Source organism: Oncorhynchus gorbuscha, linkage group LG19 (assembly GCF_021184085.1).
Source record: "Oncorhynchus gorbuscha isolate QuinsamMale2020 ecotype Even-year linkage group LG19, OgorEven_v1.0, whole genome shotgun sequence".
NCBI lineage: Eukaryota > Metazoa > Chordata > Actinopteri > Salmoniformes > Salmonidae > Oncorhynchus > Oncorhynchus gorbuscha.
Window position 1 is genome coordinate 375,603 of NC_060191.1, and position 22,010 is coordinate 397,612.

At 41.6% G+C, this 22,010-nt stretch overlaps 1 protein-coding gene and 2 long non-coding RNA genes across 3 annotated transcripts in view; all 3 read left to right on the plus strand.

Annotated features, from left to right (window-relative positions):
• LOC124005906 (diacylglycerol O-acyltransferase 1-like) overlaps positions 1-21,957 on the plus strand; it is a 23,449-nt gene extending 1,492 nt beyond the window's left edge. Inside the window, exons 2-15 of the mRNA XM_046315549.1 lie at positions 1,409-1,586; positions 3,244-3,296; positions 3,548-3,653; positions 10,687-10,815; positions 12,406-12,480; positions 13,888-13,991; positions 14,793-14,831; positions 14,955-14,996; positions 15,102-15,146; positions 15,319-15,431; positions 15,602-15,667; positions 15,877-15,964; positions 20,803-20,865; positions 20,993-21,957. Of these exons, the coding sequence (XP_046171505.1) occupies positions 1,409-1,586; positions 3,244-3,296; positions 3,548-3,653; positions 10,687-10,815; positions 12,406-12,480; positions 13,888-13,991; positions 14,793-14,831; positions 14,955-14,996; positions 15,102-15,146; positions 15,319-15,431; positions 15,602-15,667; positions 15,877-15,964; positions 20,803-20,865; positions 20,993-21,157 (1,266 nt within the window). The 3' untranslated portion in view covers positions 21,158-21,957. The remainder of the gene's footprint in view (positions 1-1,408; positions 1,587-3,243; positions 3,297-3,547; positions 3,654-10,686; positions 10,816-12,405; positions 12,481-13,887; positions 13,992-14,792; positions 14,832-14,954; positions 14,997-15,101; positions 15,147-15,318; positions 15,432-15,601; positions 15,668-15,876; positions 15,965-20,802; positions 20,866-20,992) is intronic.
• On the plus strand, positions 18,801-20,060 carry LOC124005708. Its single transcript, XR_006833682.1, has 3 exons — positions 18,801-19,359; positions 19,565-19,850; positions 19,890-20,060. It is a non-coding gene; the product is annotated as an uncharacterized LOC124005708 (long non-coding RNA).
• LOC124005709 lies at positions 20,065-20,796 on the plus strand. Its single transcript, XR_006833683.1, has 3 exons — positions 20,065-20,159; positions 20,225-20,380; positions 20,517-20,796. It is a non-coding gene; the product is annotated as an uncharacterized LOC124005709 (long non-coding RNA).
• Positions 21,958-22,010: the final 53 nt, after the last annotated feature.

Consider the following 22,010-nt stretch of genomic DNA (forward strand, 5'->3'; position numbering starts at 1 on the left):
ACTATGGGACAAGGGACTCCCTATACAGTACAGAGTGAAGGACTATGGGACAAGGGACTCCCTATACAAGGTACAGAGAGAAGGACTATGGGACAAGGGACTCCCTATACAGTACAGAGAGAAGGACTATGGGACAAGGGACTCCCTATACAGTACAGAGACTAGAAGGACTATGGGACAAGGGACTCCCTATACAGTACAGAGAGAAGGACTATGGGACAAGGGACTCCCTATACAGTACAGAGAGAAGGACTATGGGACAAGGGACTCCCTATACAGTACAGAGAGAAGGACTATGGGACAAGGACTCCCTATACAGTACAGAGAGAAGGACTATGGGAAGGGACTCCCTATACAGTACAGAGAGAAGGACTATGGGACAGGGGACTCCCTATACAGTACAGAGAGAAGGACTATGGGACAAGGGACTCCAGGGAGAAGAACTATGGGACAAGGGTCTCCCTATACAGAGGGAGAAGGACTATGGGACAAGGGACTCCTATACAGTACAGGAGAAGAACTATGGGACAAGGGACTCCTATACAGTACAGGGAGAAGGACTATGGGACAAGGGACTCCCTATACAGTACAGGGAGAAGGACTATGGGACAAGGGACTCCCTATACAGTACAGAGAGAAGGACTATGGGACAAGGGACTCCTATACAGTACAGAGAGAAGGACTATGGGACAAGGGACTCCCTATACAGAGAAGGTACAGAGAGAAGGACTATGGGACAAGGGACTCCTATACAGTACAGAGAGAAGGACTATGGGACAGGGGACTCCCTATACAGTACAGAGAGAAGGACTATGGGACAAGGGACTCCTATACAGTACAGAGAGAAGGACTATGGGACAAGGGTCTCCCTATACAGGGAGAAGAACTATGGGACAAGGGTCTCCCCTATACAGTACAGGAGAAGGACTATGGGACAAGGGACTCCCTATACAGTACAGGAGAAGAACTATGGGACAAGGGACTCCTATACAGTACAGGAGAAGGACTATGGGACAAGGGACTCCCTATACAGTACAGAGAGAAGGACTATGGGACAAGGGACTCCCTATGCAGTACAGAGAGAAGGACTATGGGACAAGGGACTCCCTATACAGTACAGAGAGAAGGACTATGGGACAAGGGACTCCCTATACAGTACAGAGAGAAGGACTATGGGACAAGGGACTCCCTATACAGTACAGAGAGAATGACTATGGGACAAGGGACTCCCTATACAGTACAGAGAGAAGGACTATGGGACAAGGGTCTCCCTATACAGTACAGTCCTGGGCATAGCAGACAAGGACGCTCTCAGAAGGCACTGGTTTTATATGCATTGCAGCATATGTATTTCATTAACACTTGTAGTCATTGAGGCGTGATCCAGTGTCTGTTTTATTGTCTGTAGTATCAGTTAAACTCAAGCACTTGTTCTGATTGTGAGCCAGGCACAGATAGTTGCCAAGGTGTTAGAGACAGAAGACTATTGTATTTTATTCTCTGTTTTATTGAAGGTTGGTTTCTACAGAAGTTTTCCAAGGTGTTAGAGACAGAAGACTATTGTATTTTATTCTGTTTTATTGAAGGTTGGTTTCCACAGAAGTTGCCAATGTGTGAAGTTGCCAAGGCATTAGAGACAGACACCTACTGTATTTTATTCTGTTTTATTGAAGGTTGGTTTCTACAGAAGTTGCCAAGGTGTTAGAGACAGACACCTACTGTATTTTATTCTGTTTTATTAAAGGTTGGTTTCTACAGAAGTTGCCAAGGTGTTAGAGACAGACACCTACTGTATTTTATTCTCTGTTTTATTGAAGGTTGGTTTCCACAGAAGTTGCCAAGGTGTTAGAGACAGACACCTACTGTATTTTATTCTCTGTTTTATTGAAGGTTGGTTTCTACAGAAGTTGCCAAGGTGTTAGAGACAGAAGACTATTGTATTTTATTCTGTTTTATTGAAGGTTGGTTTCCACAGAAGTTGCCAAGGTGTTAGAGACAGAAGACTATTGTATTTTATTCTGTTTTATTGAAGGTTGGTTTCCACAGAAGTCCGTTCTCATGCGTGTGTGTGTGTCCGTTCTCATGCATGTGTTTGTGTCTGTTCTCATGCGTGTGTTTGTGTCCGTTCTCATGCGTGTGTTTGTGTCCGTTCTCATGCGTGTGTTTGTGTCTGTTCTCATGCGTGTGTTTGTGTCCGTTCTCATGCGTGTGTTTGTGTCTGTTCTCATGCGTGTGTTTGTGTCTGTTCTCATGCGTGTGTTTGTGTCCGTTCTCATGCGTGTGTTTGTGTCTGTTCTCATGCGTGTGTTTGTGTCTGTTCTCATGCGTGTGTGTGTCCGTTCTCATGCGTGTGTTTGTGTCCGTTCTCATGCGTGTGTTTGTGTCTGTTCTCATGCGTGTGTTTGTGTCTGTTCTCATGCGTGTGTGTGTCCGTTCTCATGCGTGTGTTTGTGTCCGTTCTCATGCGTGTGTTTGTGTCTGTTCTCATGCGTGTGTTTGTGTCTGTTCTCATGCGTGTGTTTGTGTCTGTTCTCATGCGTGTGTGTGTGTCCGTTCTCATGCGTGTGTTTGTGTCCGTTCTCATGCGTGTGTTTGTGTCCGTTCTCATGCGTGTGTTTGTGTCCGTTCTCATGCGTGTGTTTGTGTCCGTTCTCATGCGTGTGTTTGTGTTTTGCTTAAGTGTGTGTTTCCTCCCCACTGCAGAGCTCCCCTGCCAGTCCTGCAGTAGGACAGTAACAGTGCAGTAGTAGCAGGTGGTCTATGCAACACATATGCTGTGTTTGTGCTGCCTCATTTGTCCCAGAAGCTGATGCTGTGACAGCAGGTTTATCTTAACAGCAGGTTTATCTTAACAGCAGGTTTATCTTAACAGCAGGTTTATCTTAACAGCAGGTTTATCTTAACAGCAGGTTTATCTTAACAGCAGGTTTATCTTAACAGCAGGTTTATCTTAACAGCAGGTTTATCTTAACAGCAGGTTTATCTTAACATCTTAACAGCAGGTTTATCTTAACAGCAGGTTTATCTTAACAGCAGGTTTATCTTAACAGCAGGTTTATCTTAACAGCAGGTTTATCTTAACAGGGCAGTGGTGGACCCCCCCCCCCCCCAGTACTGTAGGGAGGAACAACATATAGAACATTATTTTATCATCTCCCTTGTATATATTAACTGGCTTGTCGTGTGTTTGTTTGGTATCATTTCTTTGATAACCGACATCATTTGTCTCGTCTTTCCTTCCAGTGTCCAACGTGTTTATTGTGGCAGCTTTGTACACAGAACGAAGGCTCTCAGTGGTGAGTTTCATTCTGATGTACTTACCAGTGTTGCTATTAGTGTTAGAAAAAAAGTTTTGCCTGCGCTGCTGTCGGCTATATCAGTCCGCTGATACAGGACTATTAAAGGCCCAGTGCACTACTTTTGTGATTTTTATTTAATGATTTTAAAATCTAAAAATATATTGTGATTTGTCAGTGGGTGCTGCAGCCCCCTCACGCCTCTGCTTCCCGTGGCTATGCCTTAACGTGCAGGTCTTCTGTCCCTCCAGGGCTGCTTCAGTGAACGTGTTGGGCTGCTGGTTCATTCCATTAATCTGTCAGTCACACTGTGCTTCCCGGTGACTATCGTACTAATGGTGAAGTCCATTACTCCAGGTACTGCTGTATGTGTTCTCGTCAGCCTACAGATGTAGGATCTTAATTTGATCGCCCTGTTGCAGGAGAACTTTCCGTTTTGCATCACCATGATGATTTGACCAGTGACACGTTCCTTCTTGAAAGTCCAATATCTTGAAAACTTGACTGATGACATGCAAAACATTTTGGGATTGTATCAACTGTGGATGAATGTAAAAAATAACAAAGGAGAGTTTCTGAGTGAAGTTTTTCTTTAATTATAATCCACATAATCATTTACATTTCCTGTTGCTGCAGTATGTTTTTCCCTGCAGTAACAAACTGGCTCAAATTAAGATCCTACATCTGTATAGCAAATCCTGCTTTTCAGAAGAAAAAGAAACTGTATCTGAATCTAGTGTGTCTCTGTTTCTTCACTATTAGTTTAGTTAGTGTGTCTCTGTGTGTTCACTATTAGTTTAGTTAGTGTGTCTCTGTGTGTTCACTATTAGTTTAGTTAGTGTGTCTCTGTGTCTTCACTATTAGTTTAGTTAGTGTGTCTCTGTGTCTTCACTATTAGTTTAGTTAGTGTGTCTCTGTGTCTTCACTATTAGTTTATTTAGTGTGTCTCTGTTTCTTCACTATTAGTTTAGTTAGTGTGTCTCTGTGTGTTCACTATTAGTTTAGTTAGTGTGTCTCTGTGTCTTCACTATTAGTTTAGTTAGTGTGTCTCTGTGTCTTCACTATTAGTTTAGTTAGTGTGTCTCTGTGTCTTCACTATTAGTTTAGTTAGTCTCTGTGTGTTCACTATTAGTTTAGTTAGTGTGTCTCTGTGTCTTCACTATTAGTTTAGTTAGTGTGTCTCTGTGTCTTCACTATTAGTTTAGTTAGTGTGTCTCTGTGTCTTCACTATTAGTTTAGTTAGTGTGTCTCTGTGTCTTCACTATTAGTTTAGTTAGTGTGTCTCTGTGTGTTCACTATTAGTTTAGTTAGTGTGTCTCTGTGTGTTCACTATTAGTTTAGTTAGTGTGTCTCTGTGTCTTCACTATTAGTTTAGTTAGTGTGTCTCTGTGTGTTCACTATTAGTTTAGTTAGTGTGTCTCTGTGTCTTCACTATTAGTTTAGTTAGTCTCTGTGTCTTCACTATTAGTTTAGTTAGTGTGTCTCTGTGTCTTCACTATTAGTTTAGTTAGTCTCTGTGTCTTCACTATTAGTTTAGTTAGTGTGTCTCTGTGTCTTCACTATTAGTTTAGTTAGTCTCTGTGTCTTCACTATTAGTTTAGTTAGTGTGTCTCTGTGTCTTCACTATTAGTTTAGTTAGTCTCTGTGTCTTCACTATTAGTTTAGTTAGTGTGTCTCTGTGTCTTCACTATTAGTTTAGTTAGTGTGTCTCTGTTTCTTCACTATTAGTTTAGTTAGTGTGTCTCTGTTTCTTCACTATTAGTTTAGTTAGTGTGTCTCTGTGTCTTCACTATTAGTTTAGTTAGTGTGTCTCTGTGTCTTCACTATTAGTTTAGTTAGTGTGTCTGTGTCTTCACTATTAGTTTAGTTAGTGTGTCTCTGTGTCTTCACTATTAGTTTAGTTAGTGTGTCTCTGTTTCTTCACTATTAGTTTAGTTAGTGTGTCTCTGTGTCTTCACTATTAGTTTAGTTAGTGTGTCTCTGTGTGTCTTCACTATTAGTTTAGTTAGTGTGTCTCTGTTTCTTCACTATTAGTTTAGTTAGTGTGTCTCTGTGTCTTCACTATTAGTTTAGTTAGTGTGTCTGTGTCTTCACTATTAGTTTAGTTAGTGTGTCTCTGTGTCTTTACTATTAGTTTAGTTATTGTGTCTCTGTGTGTCTTCACTATTAGTTTAGTTAGTGTGTCTCTGTGTGTCTTCACTATTAGTTTAGTTAGTGTGTCTCTGTTTCTTCACTATTAGTTTAGTTATTGTGTCTCTGTGTGTTCACTATTAGTTTAGTTAGTGTGTCTCTGTTTCTTCACTATTAGTTTAGTTAGTGTGTCTCTGTTTCTTCACTATTAGTTTAGTTAGTCTGTGTGTCTTCACTATTAGTTTAGTTAGTGTGTCTCTGTTTCTTCACTATTAGTTTAGTTAGTGTGTCTCTGTGTCTTCACTATTAGTTTAGTTAGTGTGTCTCTGTGTGTCTTCACTATTAGTTTAGTTAGTGTGTCTCTGTGTGTCTTCACTATTAGTTTAGTTAGTGTGTCTCTGTGTCTTCACTATTAGTTTATTTAGTGTGTGTTCACTATTAGTTTAGTTAGTGTGTCTCTGTGTGTGTTCACTATTAGTTTAGTTAGTGTGTCTCTGTGTCTTCACTATTAGTTTAGTTAGTGTGTCTCTGTTTCTTCACTATTAGTTTAGTTAGTGTGTCTCTGTGTGTCTTCACTATTAGTTTAGTTAGTGTGTCTCTGTGTGTTCACTATTAGTTTAGTTAGTGTGTCTCTGTGTCTTCACTATTAGTTTAGTTAGTGTGTCTCTGTGTGTCTTCACTATTAGTTTAGTTAGTGTGTCTCTGTGTGTCTTCACTATTAGTTTAGTTAGTGTGTCTCTGTTTCTTCACTATTAGTTTAGTTATTGTGTCTCTGTGTGTTCACTATTAGTTTAGTTAGTGTGTCTCTGTGTCTTCACTATTAGTTTAGTTAGTGTGTCTCTGTTTCTTCACTATTAGTTTAGTTAGTCTGTGTGTCTTCACTATTAGTTTAGTTAGTGTGTCTCTGTGTCTTCACTATTAGTTTAGTTAGTGTGTCTCTGTGTCTTCACTATTAGTTTAGTTAGTGTGTCTCTGTTTCTTCACTATTAGTTTAGTTAGTGTGTCTCTGTGTCTTCACTATTAGTTTAGTTAGTGTGTCTCTGTGTCTTCACTATTAGTTTAGTTAGTGTGTCTGTGTCTTCACTATTAGTTTAGTTAGTGTGTCTCTGTGTCTTCACTATTAGTTTAGTTAGTGTGTCTCTGTTTCTTCACTATTAGTTTAGTTAGTGTGTCTCTGTGTCTTCACTATTAGTTTAGTTAGTGTGTCTCTGTGTGTCTTCACTATTAGTTTAGTTAGTGTGTGTCTCTGTTTCTTCACTATTAGTTTAGTTAGTGTGTCTCTGTGTCTTCACTATTAGTTTAGTTAGTGTGTCTCTGTGTCTTCACTATTAGTTTAGTTAGTGTGTCTCTGTAGTTACTATTAGTTTAGTTAGTGTGTCTCTGTGTCTTCACTATTAGTTTAGTTAGTGTGTCTCTGTGTCTTCACTATTAGTTAGTGTGTCTCTGTTTCTTCACTATTAGTTTAGTTAGTGTGTCTCTGTGTCTTCTGTTGTCTTCACTATTAGTTTAGTTAGTGTGTCTCTGTGTCTTCACTATTAGTTTAGTTAGTGTGTCTCTGTTTCTTCACTATTAGTTTAGTTAGTCTGTGTGTGTCTTCACTATTAGTTTTTAGTGTGTCTCTGTTTCTTCACTATTAGTTTAGTTAGTGTGTCTCTGTGTCTTCACTATTAGTTTAGTTAGTGTGTCTCTGTGTGTCTTCACTATTAGTTTAGTTAGTGTGTCTCTGTGTGTCTTCACTATTAGTTTAGTTAGTGTGTCTCTGTGTCTTCACTATTAGTTTAGTTAGTGTGTCTCTGTGTGTCTTCACTATTAGTTTAGTTAGTGTGTCTCTGTGTGTCTTCACTATTAGTTTAGTTAGTGTGTCTCTGTGTCTTCACTATTAGTTTATTAGTCTTCACTATTAGTTTAGTTAGTGTGTCTCTGTGTCTTCACTATTAGTTTAGTTAGTGTGTCTCTGTGTGTCTTCACTATTAGTTTAGTTAGTGTGTCTCTGTGTCTTCACTATTAGTTTAGTTATTGTGTCTCTGTGTCTTCACTATTAGTTTAGTTAGTCTGTGTGTCTTCACTATTAGTTTAGTTAGTGTGTCTCTGTGTCTTCACTATTAGTTTATTTAGTGTGTCTCTGTTTCTTCACTATTAGTTTAGTTAGTGTGTCTCTGTGTGTTCACTATTAGTTTAGTTAGTGTGTCTCTGTGTCTTCACTATTAGTTTAGTTATTGTGTCTCTGTGTCTTCACTATTAGTTTAGTTAGTGTGTCTCTGTGTGTCTTCACTATTAGTTTAGTTATTGTGTCTCTGTGTGTTCACTATTAGTTTAGTTAGTGTGTCTCTGTGTGTTCACTATTAGTTTAGTTAGTGTGTCTCTGTGTGTTCACTATTAGTTTAGTTAGTGTGTCTCTGTGTGTTCACTATTAGTTTAGTTAGTGTGTCTCTGTGTGTTCACTATTAGTTTAGTTAGTGTGTCTCTGTGTGTCTTCACTATTAGTTTAGTTAGTGTGTCTCTGTGTGTTCACTATTAGTTTAGTTAGTGTGTCTCTGTGTGTTCACTATTAGTTTAGTTAGTGTGTCTCTGTTTCTTCACTATTAGTTTAGTTAGTGTGTCTCTGTGTCTTCACTATTAGTTTAGTTAGTGTGTCTCTGTGTGTCTTCACTATTAGTTTAGTTAGTGTGTCTCTCTGTGTCTTCACTATTAGTTTAGTTAGTGTGTCTCTGTGTCTTCACTATTAGTTTAGTTAGTGTGTCTCTGTGTGTTCACTATTAGTTTAGTTATTGTGTCTCTGTGTCTTCACTATTAGTTTAGTTAGTGTGTCTCTGTGTGTTCACTATTAGTTTAGTTAGTGTGTCTCTGTGTCTTCACTATTAGTTTAGTTAGTGTGTCTCTGTGTCTTCACTATTAGTTTAGTTAGTGTGTCTCTGTGTGTTCACTATTAGTTTAGTTAGTGTGTCTCTGTTTCTTCACTATTAGTTTAGTTAGTGTGTCTCTGTTTCTTCACTATTAGTTTAGTTAGTGTGTCTCTGTGTCTTCACTATTAGTTTAGTTAGTGTGTCTCTGTGTCTTTACTATTAGTTTAGTTAGTGTGTCGCTGTGTCTTTACTATTAGTTTATTTAGTGTGTCTCTGTGTCTTTACTATTAGTTTAGTTAGTGTGTCTCTGTGTGTTTTATCCAGTTGGTCATTAATGTGTAGTTACTGTAGTATTATATTATGCAGTTGGTCATTAATGTGTAGTTAATGTAGTATTATATTATCCAGTTGGTCATTAATGTGTAGTTAATGTAGTATTATATTATCCAGTTGGTCATTAATGTGTAGTTAATGTAGTATTATATTATCTAGTTGGTCATTAATGTGTAGTTAATGTAGTATTATATTATCAGTTGGTCATTAATGTGTAGTTAATGTAGTATTATATTATCCAAGTATGTGATCTTATATTAATGGAATCAGTTGGTCATTTAATGTGTTGTTAATGTAGCATTATATTATCCAAGTATGTGATTTTATCTGAATGGAATCAGTTGGGCAGTGTTTGATCAGTCCCAGTTGGCTCACAGGGAGAGGAAGTAAGGAGTGAGGTGGATATGAGGCCAAAAGAGGAGTGGCTGAGAGACAGGTCAATGTCAGGTCAGCTCTGCCTGTCTTCATCAAGCTGGTTGCTAGCCAGCATGGCATCTGGTGACATACAACAGCTAACTGAGCCTCTCATGGCTACACATGTCTCAGAACTTAGGAAACTGACCACAACCACAAGATGATATTAACTGTCTGTGATGTTGTTCTATAGTTTCATATTTACAAATGTAGGATCTTAGTTTGTTCCCACTTTTGCTGGAGAATTCTCCTGCAATAAAGGAAATGTATAACTTGTGTATTTCTGAAGCTGTCATTTCCACTTTGGCATTTCAGACTTGATTTTCCCTTATGAAAAATGGATCAACCCCTACACAAATGTCCACATAATAATAATCAATTCCTTTGGTGCAGGAATATCTTCCTACTGTAGCAAACAAGCTCAAATTAAGATCCTACATCTGTACACGCATAAAGACAAAGGTGAAGCTACAGTCATGAGTTTTTAGTAATCATTCCTCTTAGAGGAGAATAGGAAGGTCTTGTGTCTTAGTGTCTTTAAGATCTTCATTTTACCTCTCACAAATCAGATCATCTTTCCCTGGACATTGTCTGCGTAGCTACAGTATCCTTCCTTACCTGAAAGTCTTTCTCTCTCCTCATCTGCCGTCGCCACGGGAACGGACAAAGATGTACCATCTGTCTCGTGTACCTCATGCAGAGCTACTGTTTATACATCAAGGTCAGGGGAGAGGGCCACGGATGCTCCTCTTGGCGAGGGAGACCGTCTCTGTCTTTCTCTCTCTGTGCCCATGCCATCTACTAGGTAACCAGCACGGCCCATTTCCATGCAGCATATGGCCGCTGTTGATAAAGCAGTACTAGTCTGTTAGAATGACCTGGGGGCCTTGCCAGGTTTCCCTGGACCTCGGGCGGTAGCGCTGGTAGTTGGTTGAAAGTGAGTGGACTTTGTGTTCCCAGTCATTCATCTTGTGTGATAGACAAGGAGAGGATTGTGAGTGTTGTAACTGTTGACATATATGGATAGCCCTAGAGAAGGACAGTAAGAACCAGGTGGGCAGCATTCCTCAGCTTCTTGTTAGGGCCTGTTTGTTAACTACACATCAAAGACAATGTCTTCGCTAACTGGGAATCAGAGGGTTTCATTCTTTTCTGTTCTACAGTGTGATATGCATGTTGAATACCTCAAGTTGACTGTACTATATTATAAACTGTGTGGTTCGAGCCCTGAATTCTGATTGGCTGACAGCCGTGGTATATCAGACCGTATACCACAGGTATGACACAACATCTATTTTTACTGTTCTAATTATGTTGGTAACCAGTTTATAATAGCAAGGCACCTCGGGGTTTGTGATATATGGCCAATATACCACGGCTAAAGGCTGTATCCAGGCACTGCCTAAGGACAGCCCTTAGCCGTGGTATATTGATTCATATACAACACCACCTCAGGCCTTATTGCTTAAATATACTACATAACGCACTGTGCTAATACACATAAAGATCATTTACAACCACCCACACCCACATCATTAACTCCATTTAATGGATAATATGTATTGTACTGTTGTGCATACAACACTTAATATGATTGACTGTGAATTCTAACAGCAAATATTGCATAAATATTGCTGATATTCAACATTGCACATTGTCCTTGTCCTCAGTGGGTGGAGCGTCTGCTCTGGGAGTGTACACCGTCCTCTTCCTGAAGCTCTACTCCTACAAAGATGTGAACAAGTGGTGTAGAGAGATGAGCCATGCTAAAGCCCGAAGCCTGGCCCGGTCCCTCTCATGTAAGTCCTCAGTCTCCACAGTCCTCTATGCCCCATGCTAAAGCCTGTAGCCTGGCCCGGTCCCTCTCATGTAAGTCCTCAGTCTCCACAGTCCTCTATGCCCCATGCTAAAGCCTGTAGCCTGGCCCGGTCCCTCTCATGTAAGTCCTCAGTCTCCACAGTCCTCTATGCCCCATGCTAAAGCCTGTAGCCTGGCCCGGTCCCTCTCATGTAAGTCCTCAGTCTCCACAGTCCTCTATGCCCCATGCTAAAGCCTGTAGCCTGGCCCGGTCCCTCTCATGTAAGTCCTCAGTCTCCACAGTCCTCTATGCCCCATGCTAAAGCCTGTAGCCTGGCCCGGTCCCTCTCATGTAAGTCCTCAGTCTCCACAGTCCTCTATGCCCCATGCTAAAGCCTGTAGCCTGGCCCGGTCCCTCTCATGTAAGTCCTCAGTCTCCACAGTCCTCTATGCCCCATGCTAAAGCCTGTAGCCTGGCCCGGTCCGTCTCATGTAAGTCCTCAGTCTCCACAGTCCTCTATGCCCCATGCTAAAGCCTGTAGCCTGGCCCGGTCCCTCTCATGTAAGTCTTCAGTCTCCACAGTCCTCTATGCCCCCTACCAGCAACTGGCCAACAACAACACTGCTACTACTTTAATTACTTCAGATGTACTGCTTTTGCTATCGATACTGCTCACACTTTCTGAGCTTCACTGCTTCGGATTTTACTGATACGTCTGTTCTTGAAGTTTGTGCGGTGTGAGGGAGATTTTTCAAATACTTTCTATTTGATTGAGATTGCCTCGAGTGCCAGATGGGCGGAGTATGTACTTTATGGACAATTCCTTTTTATCCATTGCGCCAGGCAATCAAGTATTTGAAAAATAACTAATATTGTTATAACAGGTTTGATTTCAACCCTCATCCTATAAGCTCTACTGTGACGACTCCCAGTGTTGTATTTTCTAGAGAGTTTGTGTCACCTGGGTTCTACACTGACCTTTGACTCCCATAGTTGTGTTTTCTAGAGAGTTTGTGTCACCTGGGTTCTACATTGACCTTTGACTCCCATAGTTGTGTTTTCTAGAGAGTTTGTGTCACCTGGGTTCTACATTGACCTTTGACTCCCATAGTTTTGTTTTCTAGAGAGTTTGTGTCACCTGGGTTCTACACTGACCTTTGACTCCCAGAGTTGCTTTGTCTAGAGAGTTTGTGTCACCTGGGTTCTACACTGACCTTTGACTCCCAGAGTTGCTTTGTCTAGAGAGTTTGTGTCACCTGGGTTCAACACTGACCTTTGACTACTAATAAAGGGCTTAATGAGATTTCTGACTCGCCTCCACGGAAATGGCAACTGTGACCTAATGTTTCATAGGCGGCGATGCTGAGTGTTTGTATATGTACCCTTAATGGGAACCGTTTTGCTGTTGGTGAAAATGTACACATAAACATTAACACACACACATAATACTACAATCCACATCGCTCCTTAACTGCTGCACTGCCACCTGCTGGTTGACTGTACACAAGAAGCTGTTCTCTAAGTAGAGTGATTGTGACTGTGAGAATCATACATGTTTAATTGCTGACATGGCTAGTACTCTCCTCTACAGGTTCCTCTATACCACGGTCTAGGGAAAGTGGACAGGATTATCAGGTCTCCTATCCTGGAAATGTCACCCTCAGAGGTCAGTAGAGGTTGGACATTTCATCCCAGTAGACCAAGACCTGGGTTCAAATACAATTTCATGTATTTCAATAACGTTTCAAAACAAGTTTTCACATAACTTTTATTTGAAAAAACAAGTATTTCAATATATTTGGAGATACTCAAATACACTCCCATGCATTTAACCCATGTTTTTGAAAATATAATCTGAAATAGTATGAGAAAACACTTTAAAATACAATTTGGCCAACTATTTGGTTTTTACAAATAACCATTAAAATATTTGTTTTAAGTACTTGTTTTCGGCTGTGTTTGAAAATACTCAAATACACAGAACCTATTTAAATAACAAATTGTCAAATGCATGTATTTGAACCCAGATCCTGCTGTAGCAGACCCCACTCTTATCACTGCTGCCTCAACCTATCCTGCTGTAGCAGACCCCACTCTTATCACTGCTGCCTCAACCTATCCTGCTGTAGCAGACCCCACTCTTATCACTGCTGCCTCAGCCTATCCTGCTGTAGCAGACCCCACTCTTATCACTGCTGCCTCAACCTATCCTGCTGTGGCAGACCCCACTCTTATCACTGCTGCCTCAGCCTATCCTGCTGTAGCAGACCCCACTCTTATCACTGCTGCCTCAGCCTATCCTGCTGTGGCAGACCCCACTCTTATCACTGCTGCCTCAACCTATCCTGCTGTGGCAGACCCCACTCATATCACTGCTGCCTCAACCTATCCTGCTGTAGCAGACCCCACTCTTATCACTGCTGCCTCAACCTATCCTGCTGTAGCAGACCCCACTCTTATCACTGCTGCCTCAACCTATCCTGCTGTAGCAGACCCCACTCTTATCACTGCTGCCTCAACCTATCCTGCTGTAGCAGACCCTACTCTTATCACTGCTGCCTCAGCCTATCCCTAGCAGACCCCACTCTTATCACTGCTGCCTATCCTGCTGTGGCAGACCCCACTCTTATCACTGCTGCCTCAGCCTATCCTGCTGTAGCAGACCCTACTCTTATCACTGCTGCCTCAACCTATCCTGCTGTAGCAGACCCCATTCTTATCACTGCTGCCTCAGCCTATCCTGCTGTGGCAGACCCCACTCTTATCACTGCTGCCTCAGCCTATCCTGCTGTAGCAGACCCCACTCTTATCACTGCTGCCTCAACTTATCCTGCTGTAGCAGACCCCACTCTTATCACTGCTGCCTCAACCTATCCTGCTGTAGCAGTCCCCACTCTTATCACTGCTGCCTCAGCCTATCCTGCTGTAGCCTGCTACTGGAGCTATATCAGACTATAATAATACTCTCTCTCCTCTCTCCTCTCTCTCTCCTCTCTCTTTCTCTCTCTCCTGTCTCTCTCTTTCTAATTTATCTCACTCCCCTCTTTCTTTCTAATCTCTCTTGTGTTTTTAGATTTGTATTATTTTGTTTTTGCACCAACCCTCTGCTATGAATTAAACTTCCCCCGGTCTCCACGGATTCGAATGAGCTTCCTGCTAAGGAGGCTTTTTGAGATGGTGAGTTCTGTCCCCAATCACCCTTTCTGCATTGGTTTGTTAATACGCTGCTTTATACTCTGTAAACTAGATTGACAATTGATGTTATCACGGCTTTGTCCTACTGGTTACTTCCCAATGTTGTGCTATGGGTATAAAATAAGATGTACAACTTCCTGTTTAGCCCCATGTGAAGGAGCACATTATAGAGATACAGAAACAGCAGATCTATTCTCTTCAATACGATCTGACACAGTCATCTACAGCAAACATCAGATCTATTCTCTTCAATATCAGATCTGACACAGTCATCTACAGCAAACATCAGATCTATTCTCTTCAATACGATCTGACACAGTCATCTACAAACTATAAACATGGATAGAACAAATAGAAGTATCTTATTTAACAATGTCAAGTTCCATTGTGAATTTATCTGAACCTCCATTAGAAGATTAGCTTGGTTATTGGTCAACTGTGGAGATGTGCACTCTGGTCCCAAGAATTATCCAAAGATAAAAGGCAGACAGCGTTTTCCCTGCACACACACACACACACACACACACACACACACACACACACACACACACACACACACACACACACACACACACACACACACACACACACACACACACACACACACACACACACACACACACACACACACACACACACACACACACACACACACACACACACACACACACACACACACACACACACACACACACACACACACACACACACACACACACACACAAGTATCTTTGTTTGATTTAGAGGAGAAATGCTAAGTAAACAAATCATCTGTCTTCCCAGCTGTTCTTCACCCAGTTATTGGTGGGATTAACACAGCAGGTATGTTTTCTCCTGACATTGACTTATGTATAGTGACTACATGTATTTATTGAGAATAAGCACCTCATTGTATTTATGATTTGTGCTGTTTATTCACCTCATCGGTCTCTTATTTTCCTCCAGTGGATGATACCCATTATTCAGAGTTCTATGAAGCCATTGGAGGTAAAGTAGGATTACTGGTACATTTATGATTGACATTTAAAGCATTTTTGACTATTTTTCTCTATCAATACAATCTCTCTTTCTTCATTGATCCTGATCCTGTAGGATATGGACCTGCCTATGATGATGGAGCGTCTACTCAGACTAGCCGTGAGTACACAAGAGAACACCGGGGTAATGTGGTCATGGTAACATGCTTGATGGTAACCTTGGGCCTTGAGAGATATGACATAAACATTGTATTGGGCCGTTCCATTGTTCTACTGTTGTTTTATGTTGTCCTGGACACAGTATTATTCCCCTGTCTTCTCTCTTCCATCAGGTGCCCAATCATCTTCTCTGGTTGATATTCTTCTACTGGTTCTTCCACTCGTCCTTGAACTTTATTGCTGAGCTCCTGAAATTTGGAGACCGAGAGTTTTACAGAGACTGGTGGTAGGTGAAATGAATACGGTCTGTTTTCTGACGTCCCATTGTTTATTGCCAGTAAGTTACTAAGAGGGAGAAGTGATCATTTGAGATGTACACAAGTTAAATATCAATAGCATGTACCACTGTAAAATACATCACTTCACATGACTAGGAGACTTTTACCTTTCTTGCAGGAACTCTGAGACCATCACATACTTTTGGCAAAACTGGAATATTCCAGTACACAAATGGTGCCTTCGGTGAGTAGATGCAATGTATTCTATACATAGTATACTGTATGTTAACATTGAGATCCTATAAATGATTCAGTGGTACGGATTCAGTGGAATGTAGGTTGATACTGAGCAGAAATGTATTGAGGATGTATTGGGGATTTGTGAGCTGGTAGCTGCCATGAGGTGTTTGATATGCTTCCTCCTGTGTTGCTCCCTCTCTCTCTCTCCCAAAGCCACTTCTACAAGCCCCTGCTGAAGAGTGGAGTCAGTAAGTGGCTCGGCCAATCAGCAGTGTTCCTGGCTTCAGCCTTCTTTCATGAGGTAAGGTGCTCTGCTCCTAGCTGGGTGAAAGCAGACTGACCGCTGCGCTCATCTTAACTATTCCTTGTGATGTGAAACAGAGTGTTAGCTTCATCAGGTGGTTTTTAACCAGGATGCTCTGCTGCTACTGCAGCTCATATCATCACAGTCTGACCCAAACATTCAATCGCCAAAACATCAACTTTTCAAAGAGAAAAGACAAGAAAAAAACATGTTTTCCATCAACGAATATAGAATTATGACAATTTAGAAGCTATTTTGAATGTTCTTGATTCTAAAGACATGAAATGTTCAGAGTACATTGAGGTTAGATACCACTTTCAATAAATGTAAAACAATTTAAATTGGCAAAACATGTAGTTACAAGGTTTTCATCAGGCAATGACTTTATACAGTATGTATACCATTTGTGAAGAAATCCTGCATTCCATCAGACTACAGTTTCATAATTGCTGAGATTGCTAGTCAGATTAGACTTTAAAGGCCACAGATATAGTTATTGCATGACAGTACAGTGACTATACTACACCGTGGCTATACTACACAGTGGCTATACTACACAGCGACTATACTACACTGTGGCTATACTACACAGTGGCTATACTACACAGTGGCTATACTACACAGTGGCTATACTACACAGTGGCTATACTACACTGTGGCTATACTACACAGTGGCTATACTACACTGTGGCTATACTACACAGTGGCTATACTACACAGCGACTATACTACACTGTGGCTATACTACACAGTGGCTATACATTACATTTACATTTAAGTCATTTAGCAGACGCTCTTATCCAGAGCGACTTACAAATATACTACACAGTGGCTATACTACACAGTGGCTATACTACACTGTGGCTATACTACACAGTGGCTATACTACACAGTGGCTATACTACACTGTGGCTATACTACACTGTGGCTATACTACACAGTGGCTATACTACACAGCGACTATACTACACTGTGGCTATACTACACAGTGGCTATACTACACAGTGACTATACTACACAGTGGCTATACTACACAGTGACTATACTACACAGTGACTATACTACACAGTGACTATACTACACAGTGGCTATACTGCACAGTGGCTATACTACACAGTGGCTATGCTATACTACACAGTGACTATACTACAGAGTGACTATACTACACAATGACTATACTACACAGTGGCTACACTACACAGTGACTATACTACACAGTGACTATACTACACAGTGACTATACTACACAATTACTATACTACACAGTGACTATACTACACAATGACTATACTACACAGTGGCAATACTACACCGTGGCAACACTACACAGTGACTATACTACACAGTGACTATACTACACAGTGGCAATACTACACAGTGGCAATACTACACCGTGGCTATACTGCACAGTGACTATGCCGCACAGTGACTATACTACACAGTGGCTATGCTATACTACACAGTGACTATACTACAGAGTGACTATACTACACAATGACCATACTACACAGTGGCTATACTACACAGTGACTATACTACACAGTGACTATACTACACAGTAGCTCTACTACACAGTAGCTATACTACACAGTGGCTATACTACACAGTGGCTATACTACACAGTGACTATACTACACAGTGGCTATACTACACAGTAGCTATACTACACAGTAGCTATACTACACAGTGGCTATACTGCACAGTGGCTATACTACACAGTGGCTATACTACACAGTAGCTATACTACACAGTAGCTATACTACACAGTGGCTATACTGCACAGTGGCTATACTACACAGTGACTATACTGCACAGTGGCAACACTACACAGTGACTATACTACACAGTGACTATACTACACAGTGGCAATACTACACAGTGGCAATACTACACCGTGGCTATACTGCACAGTGACTATGCCACACAGTGACTATACTACACAGTGGCTATGCTATACTACACAGTGACTATACTACAGAGTGACTATACTACACAATGACTATACTACACAGTAGCTATACTACACAGTGGCTATACTGCACAGTGGCTATACTACACAGTGGCTATACTACACAGTAGCTATACTACACAGTAGCTATACTACACAGTGGCTATACTGCACAGTGGCTATACTACACAGTGACTATACTGCACAGTGGCAACACTACACAGTGACTATACTACACAGTGACTATACTACACTGTGGCAACACTACACAGTGACTATACTACACAGTGACTATACTACACAGTGGCTATACCGCACAGTGACAATACTGCACAGTGACTATACCGCACAGTGGCTATACTGCACAGTGGCTATACTACACAGTTGCTATACTACACAGTGGCAATACCTGTCCAGACACACACATACAAACACACACACACACACGTGGGTGCACTTGGCTTATATCCAGCACTCTTCATCATTGACGAAGGTCAGTGTTGGAGGGAAGTTAGTGTAGCTGGGATGAGAGGAGGAGGAAAGGAGTGGAACACAAGGCCATATCAGGCTGCTGTGCTTCTGGAGGAGGAGATAAGAGCAGTGTACGGTGAGGAGCCTGTTCAGTCAGCAGGTTCACAGAGATATGGCTCCCTCCCTCTCCTCATCCCCATCCCGGACAGACAGACAAACGGAGCTGCTGCTGCTGTTTTAAACGCTGACCTTCAGAGGACAGTGAGCGGAGCAGAGAGGAGCGGAGCACCACAGCGCCCTGCGGGACACCAGTCTCCCCTCTCCCTGAGTAATGACAGGAGGGATCCTTGTGTCACACACAGACAGACACACACACACACACACACACACACACACACACACACACACACACACACACACACACACACACACACACACACACACACACACACACACACACACACACACACACACACACACACACACACACACACACACACACACACACACACTCACACACACACAATCCCCTGAGTAATGCCAGGAGGGATCAGGAGACTGGGATCTGTAGATCAGAGGGTCACACAGCAGGGTTCTGTCAGCTCCCCATCACTCAGAGCAATGAGGCGAGGCTTGATAGTCATCCAGCAGTCATTCCGTAGTTTAGCTACCTGTCTGTTACCTCAGATACCTTTATTTCCTGTACAAACTAGGTGTCATTCCATAGGTTAGCTGTCTGTCTGTTACCTCAGGTGTCATTCCTTAGGTTAGCTGTCTGTCTGTTACCTCAGGTGTCGTTCCTTAGGTTAGCTATCTGTCTGTTACCTCAGGTGTCATTCCATAGGTTAGCTGTCTGTCTGTTACCTCAGATACCTTTATTTCCTGTACATACAAGGTGTCATTCCATATGTTAGCTACCTGTCTGTTACCTCAGGTGTCATTCCATAGGTTAGCTACCTGTCTGTTACCTCAGGTGTCATTCCTTAGGTTAGCTGTCTGTCTGTTACCTCAGGTGTCGTTCCGTAGGTTAGCTATCTGTCTGTTACCTCAGGTGTCATTCCATAGGTTAGCTACCTGTCTGTTACCTCAGATACCTTTATTTCCTGTACATACAAGGTGTCATTCCATAGGTTAGCTACCTGTCTGTTACCTCAGGTGTCACCTGTCTGTTACCTCAGGTGTCATTCCATAGGTTAGCTACCTGTCTGTTACCTCAGGTGTCATTCCATAGGTTAGCTGTCTGTCTGTTACCTCAGGTGTCATTCCATAGGTTAGCTGTCTGTCTGTTACCTCAGGTGTCATTCCATAGGTTAGCTACCTGTCTGTTACCTCAGGTGTCATTCCATAGGTTAGCTGTCTGTCTGTTACCTCAGATACCTTTATTTCCTGTACAAACTAGGTGTCATTCCATAGGTTAGCTACCTGTCTGTTACCTCAGATACCTTTATTTCCTGTACAAACAAGGTGTCATTTATTTCCTGTAGCAACCTGTCTGTTACTCAGGTGTCATTCCATAGGTTAGCTGTCTGTCTGTTACCTCAGGTGTCATTCCATAGGTTAGCTACCTGTCTGTTACCTCAGGTGTCATTCCATAGGTTAGCTACCTGTCTGTTACCTCAGGTGTCATTCCATAGGTTAGCTACCTGTCTGTTACCTCAGGTGTCATTCCATAGGTTAGCCTGTCTGTTACCTCAGGTGTCATTCCATAGGTTAGCTGTCTGTCTGTTACCTCAGGTGTCATTCCATAGGTTAGCTACCTGTCTGTTACCTCAGGTGTCATTCCATAGGTTAGCTCAGATACCTTTATTTCCTGTCTGTCTGTCTGTCTGTTACCTCAGGTGTCATTCCATAGGTTAGCTACCTGTCTGTTACCTCAGGTGTCATTCCATAGGTTAGCTACCTGTCTGTTACCTCAGGTGTCATTCCATAGGTTAGCTACCTGTCTGTTACCTCAGGTGTCATTCCATAGGTTAGCTGTCTGTCTGTTACCTCAGGTGTCATTCCATAGGTTAGTACCTGTCTGTTACCTCAGGTGTCATTCCATAGGTTAGCTGTCTGTTACCTCAGGTGTCATTCCATAGGGCTGTCTGTCTGTTATCAGGTCCATAGGTTAGCTGTCTGTTACCTCAGGTGTCATTCCATAGGTTAGCTGTCTGTCTGTTACCTCAGGTGTCATTCCATAGGTTAGCTGTCTGTCTGTTACCTCGGGTGTCATTCCATAGGTTAGCTACCTGTCTGTTACCTCAGGTGTCATTCCATAGGTTAGCTACCTGTCTGTTACCTCAGGTGTCATTCCATAGGTTAGCTGTCTGGAGTGGAAACATTATTTTCCTGTTCACTGTGGATAAAGCAGATGACTGTGTTGAAAACTGTTCTTGAAAACTAAAACTTAATATTGCTGATGTTGTCTTCACAGTACCTGGTCAGTGTTCCACTGAAGATGTTGAGGCCATGGGCTTTTATGGGCATGATGGCTCAGGTGAGATTTTAGAACTGAGAAATTATAATCTACAAGTTTACTAGTTGTAATTTACTGGTGGTGTTTTTCACTCATTAAAATGAATGTTGTGTTTGTTTACTCACTAAATGGAGTCCTTGGCTTACAGCTTCCGCTGGCCTGGTTTGTGGCGCGTTTTCTCCGGGGTAACTATGGCAACGCAGCCGTATGGCTCTCTCTCATCATTGGCCAGCCAATCGCCGTGCTCATGTACGTCCATGACTACTATGTACTTCACTACAGAGAGGGGTCAGCGGGAGGTGGACCTGAATGACCTCCTCAGGGGAATATATACCAGACCAGCCTTTTATAGGAAAGACAAATAGAGCTAGAAATGTACTGTATGCTACTTTATGGAAGCACCTTAAAGGGGCCATCAGCATTTGCTACATCCATTTTTGGACTCATACATGAATGATATGTACCCATCGATTCTTGAAGAACATAACTTATAAATGCCTCACCAGCTTAGTTTGACTGTCGTTCCCCGTCACAAACCGAAATATAGGATTGTTTTACTCCAATATTTGTAAACAAATCAAATGTAAACAAACACTATATAGCCTCAAAACATGGTTAAAACTATACTTTTTTTATCAGATGGTCAATCGTTGCATCCATATCTCTGTCCATGAATTTGAAAGTGATTCCATTTCCCCAGTCCCATCCCTCAGCTTTTTACTGAACCAGGGGTGGGAGGCAGCTTTGTTATTGTTTCAACTGCTGATTGCCACTTTAAAGATAACACACTTGTTATAGAAACAATCAATTTAGTTAGTGAATATTAGAATATGCCTTATTGAAACATGTCTGACAAGTGCAATTTTCAAAAAGGGCCAGTTTCTCAGCAAATGTACACAACCATGACATGTGTGTTTGTAAGATTTATGTGTATTTATGCCACTCAAGCCTCAATATTTTGTCATCTTGTTTTACTTGGGTACGTATAGAGGGATATGTATAGATACGAAAATGGCAGCTGTTGATTCTTGACTTTATTCCATTAATTGGGTCATTATTATGTTGCCGACAGAACTACATGGACAAGTAAATATATTTCTCTCTTTATGTGAATGATGTCCTATTTGACTTCATGTTGTTATTACCAATCATGTATTTCTCTCTTC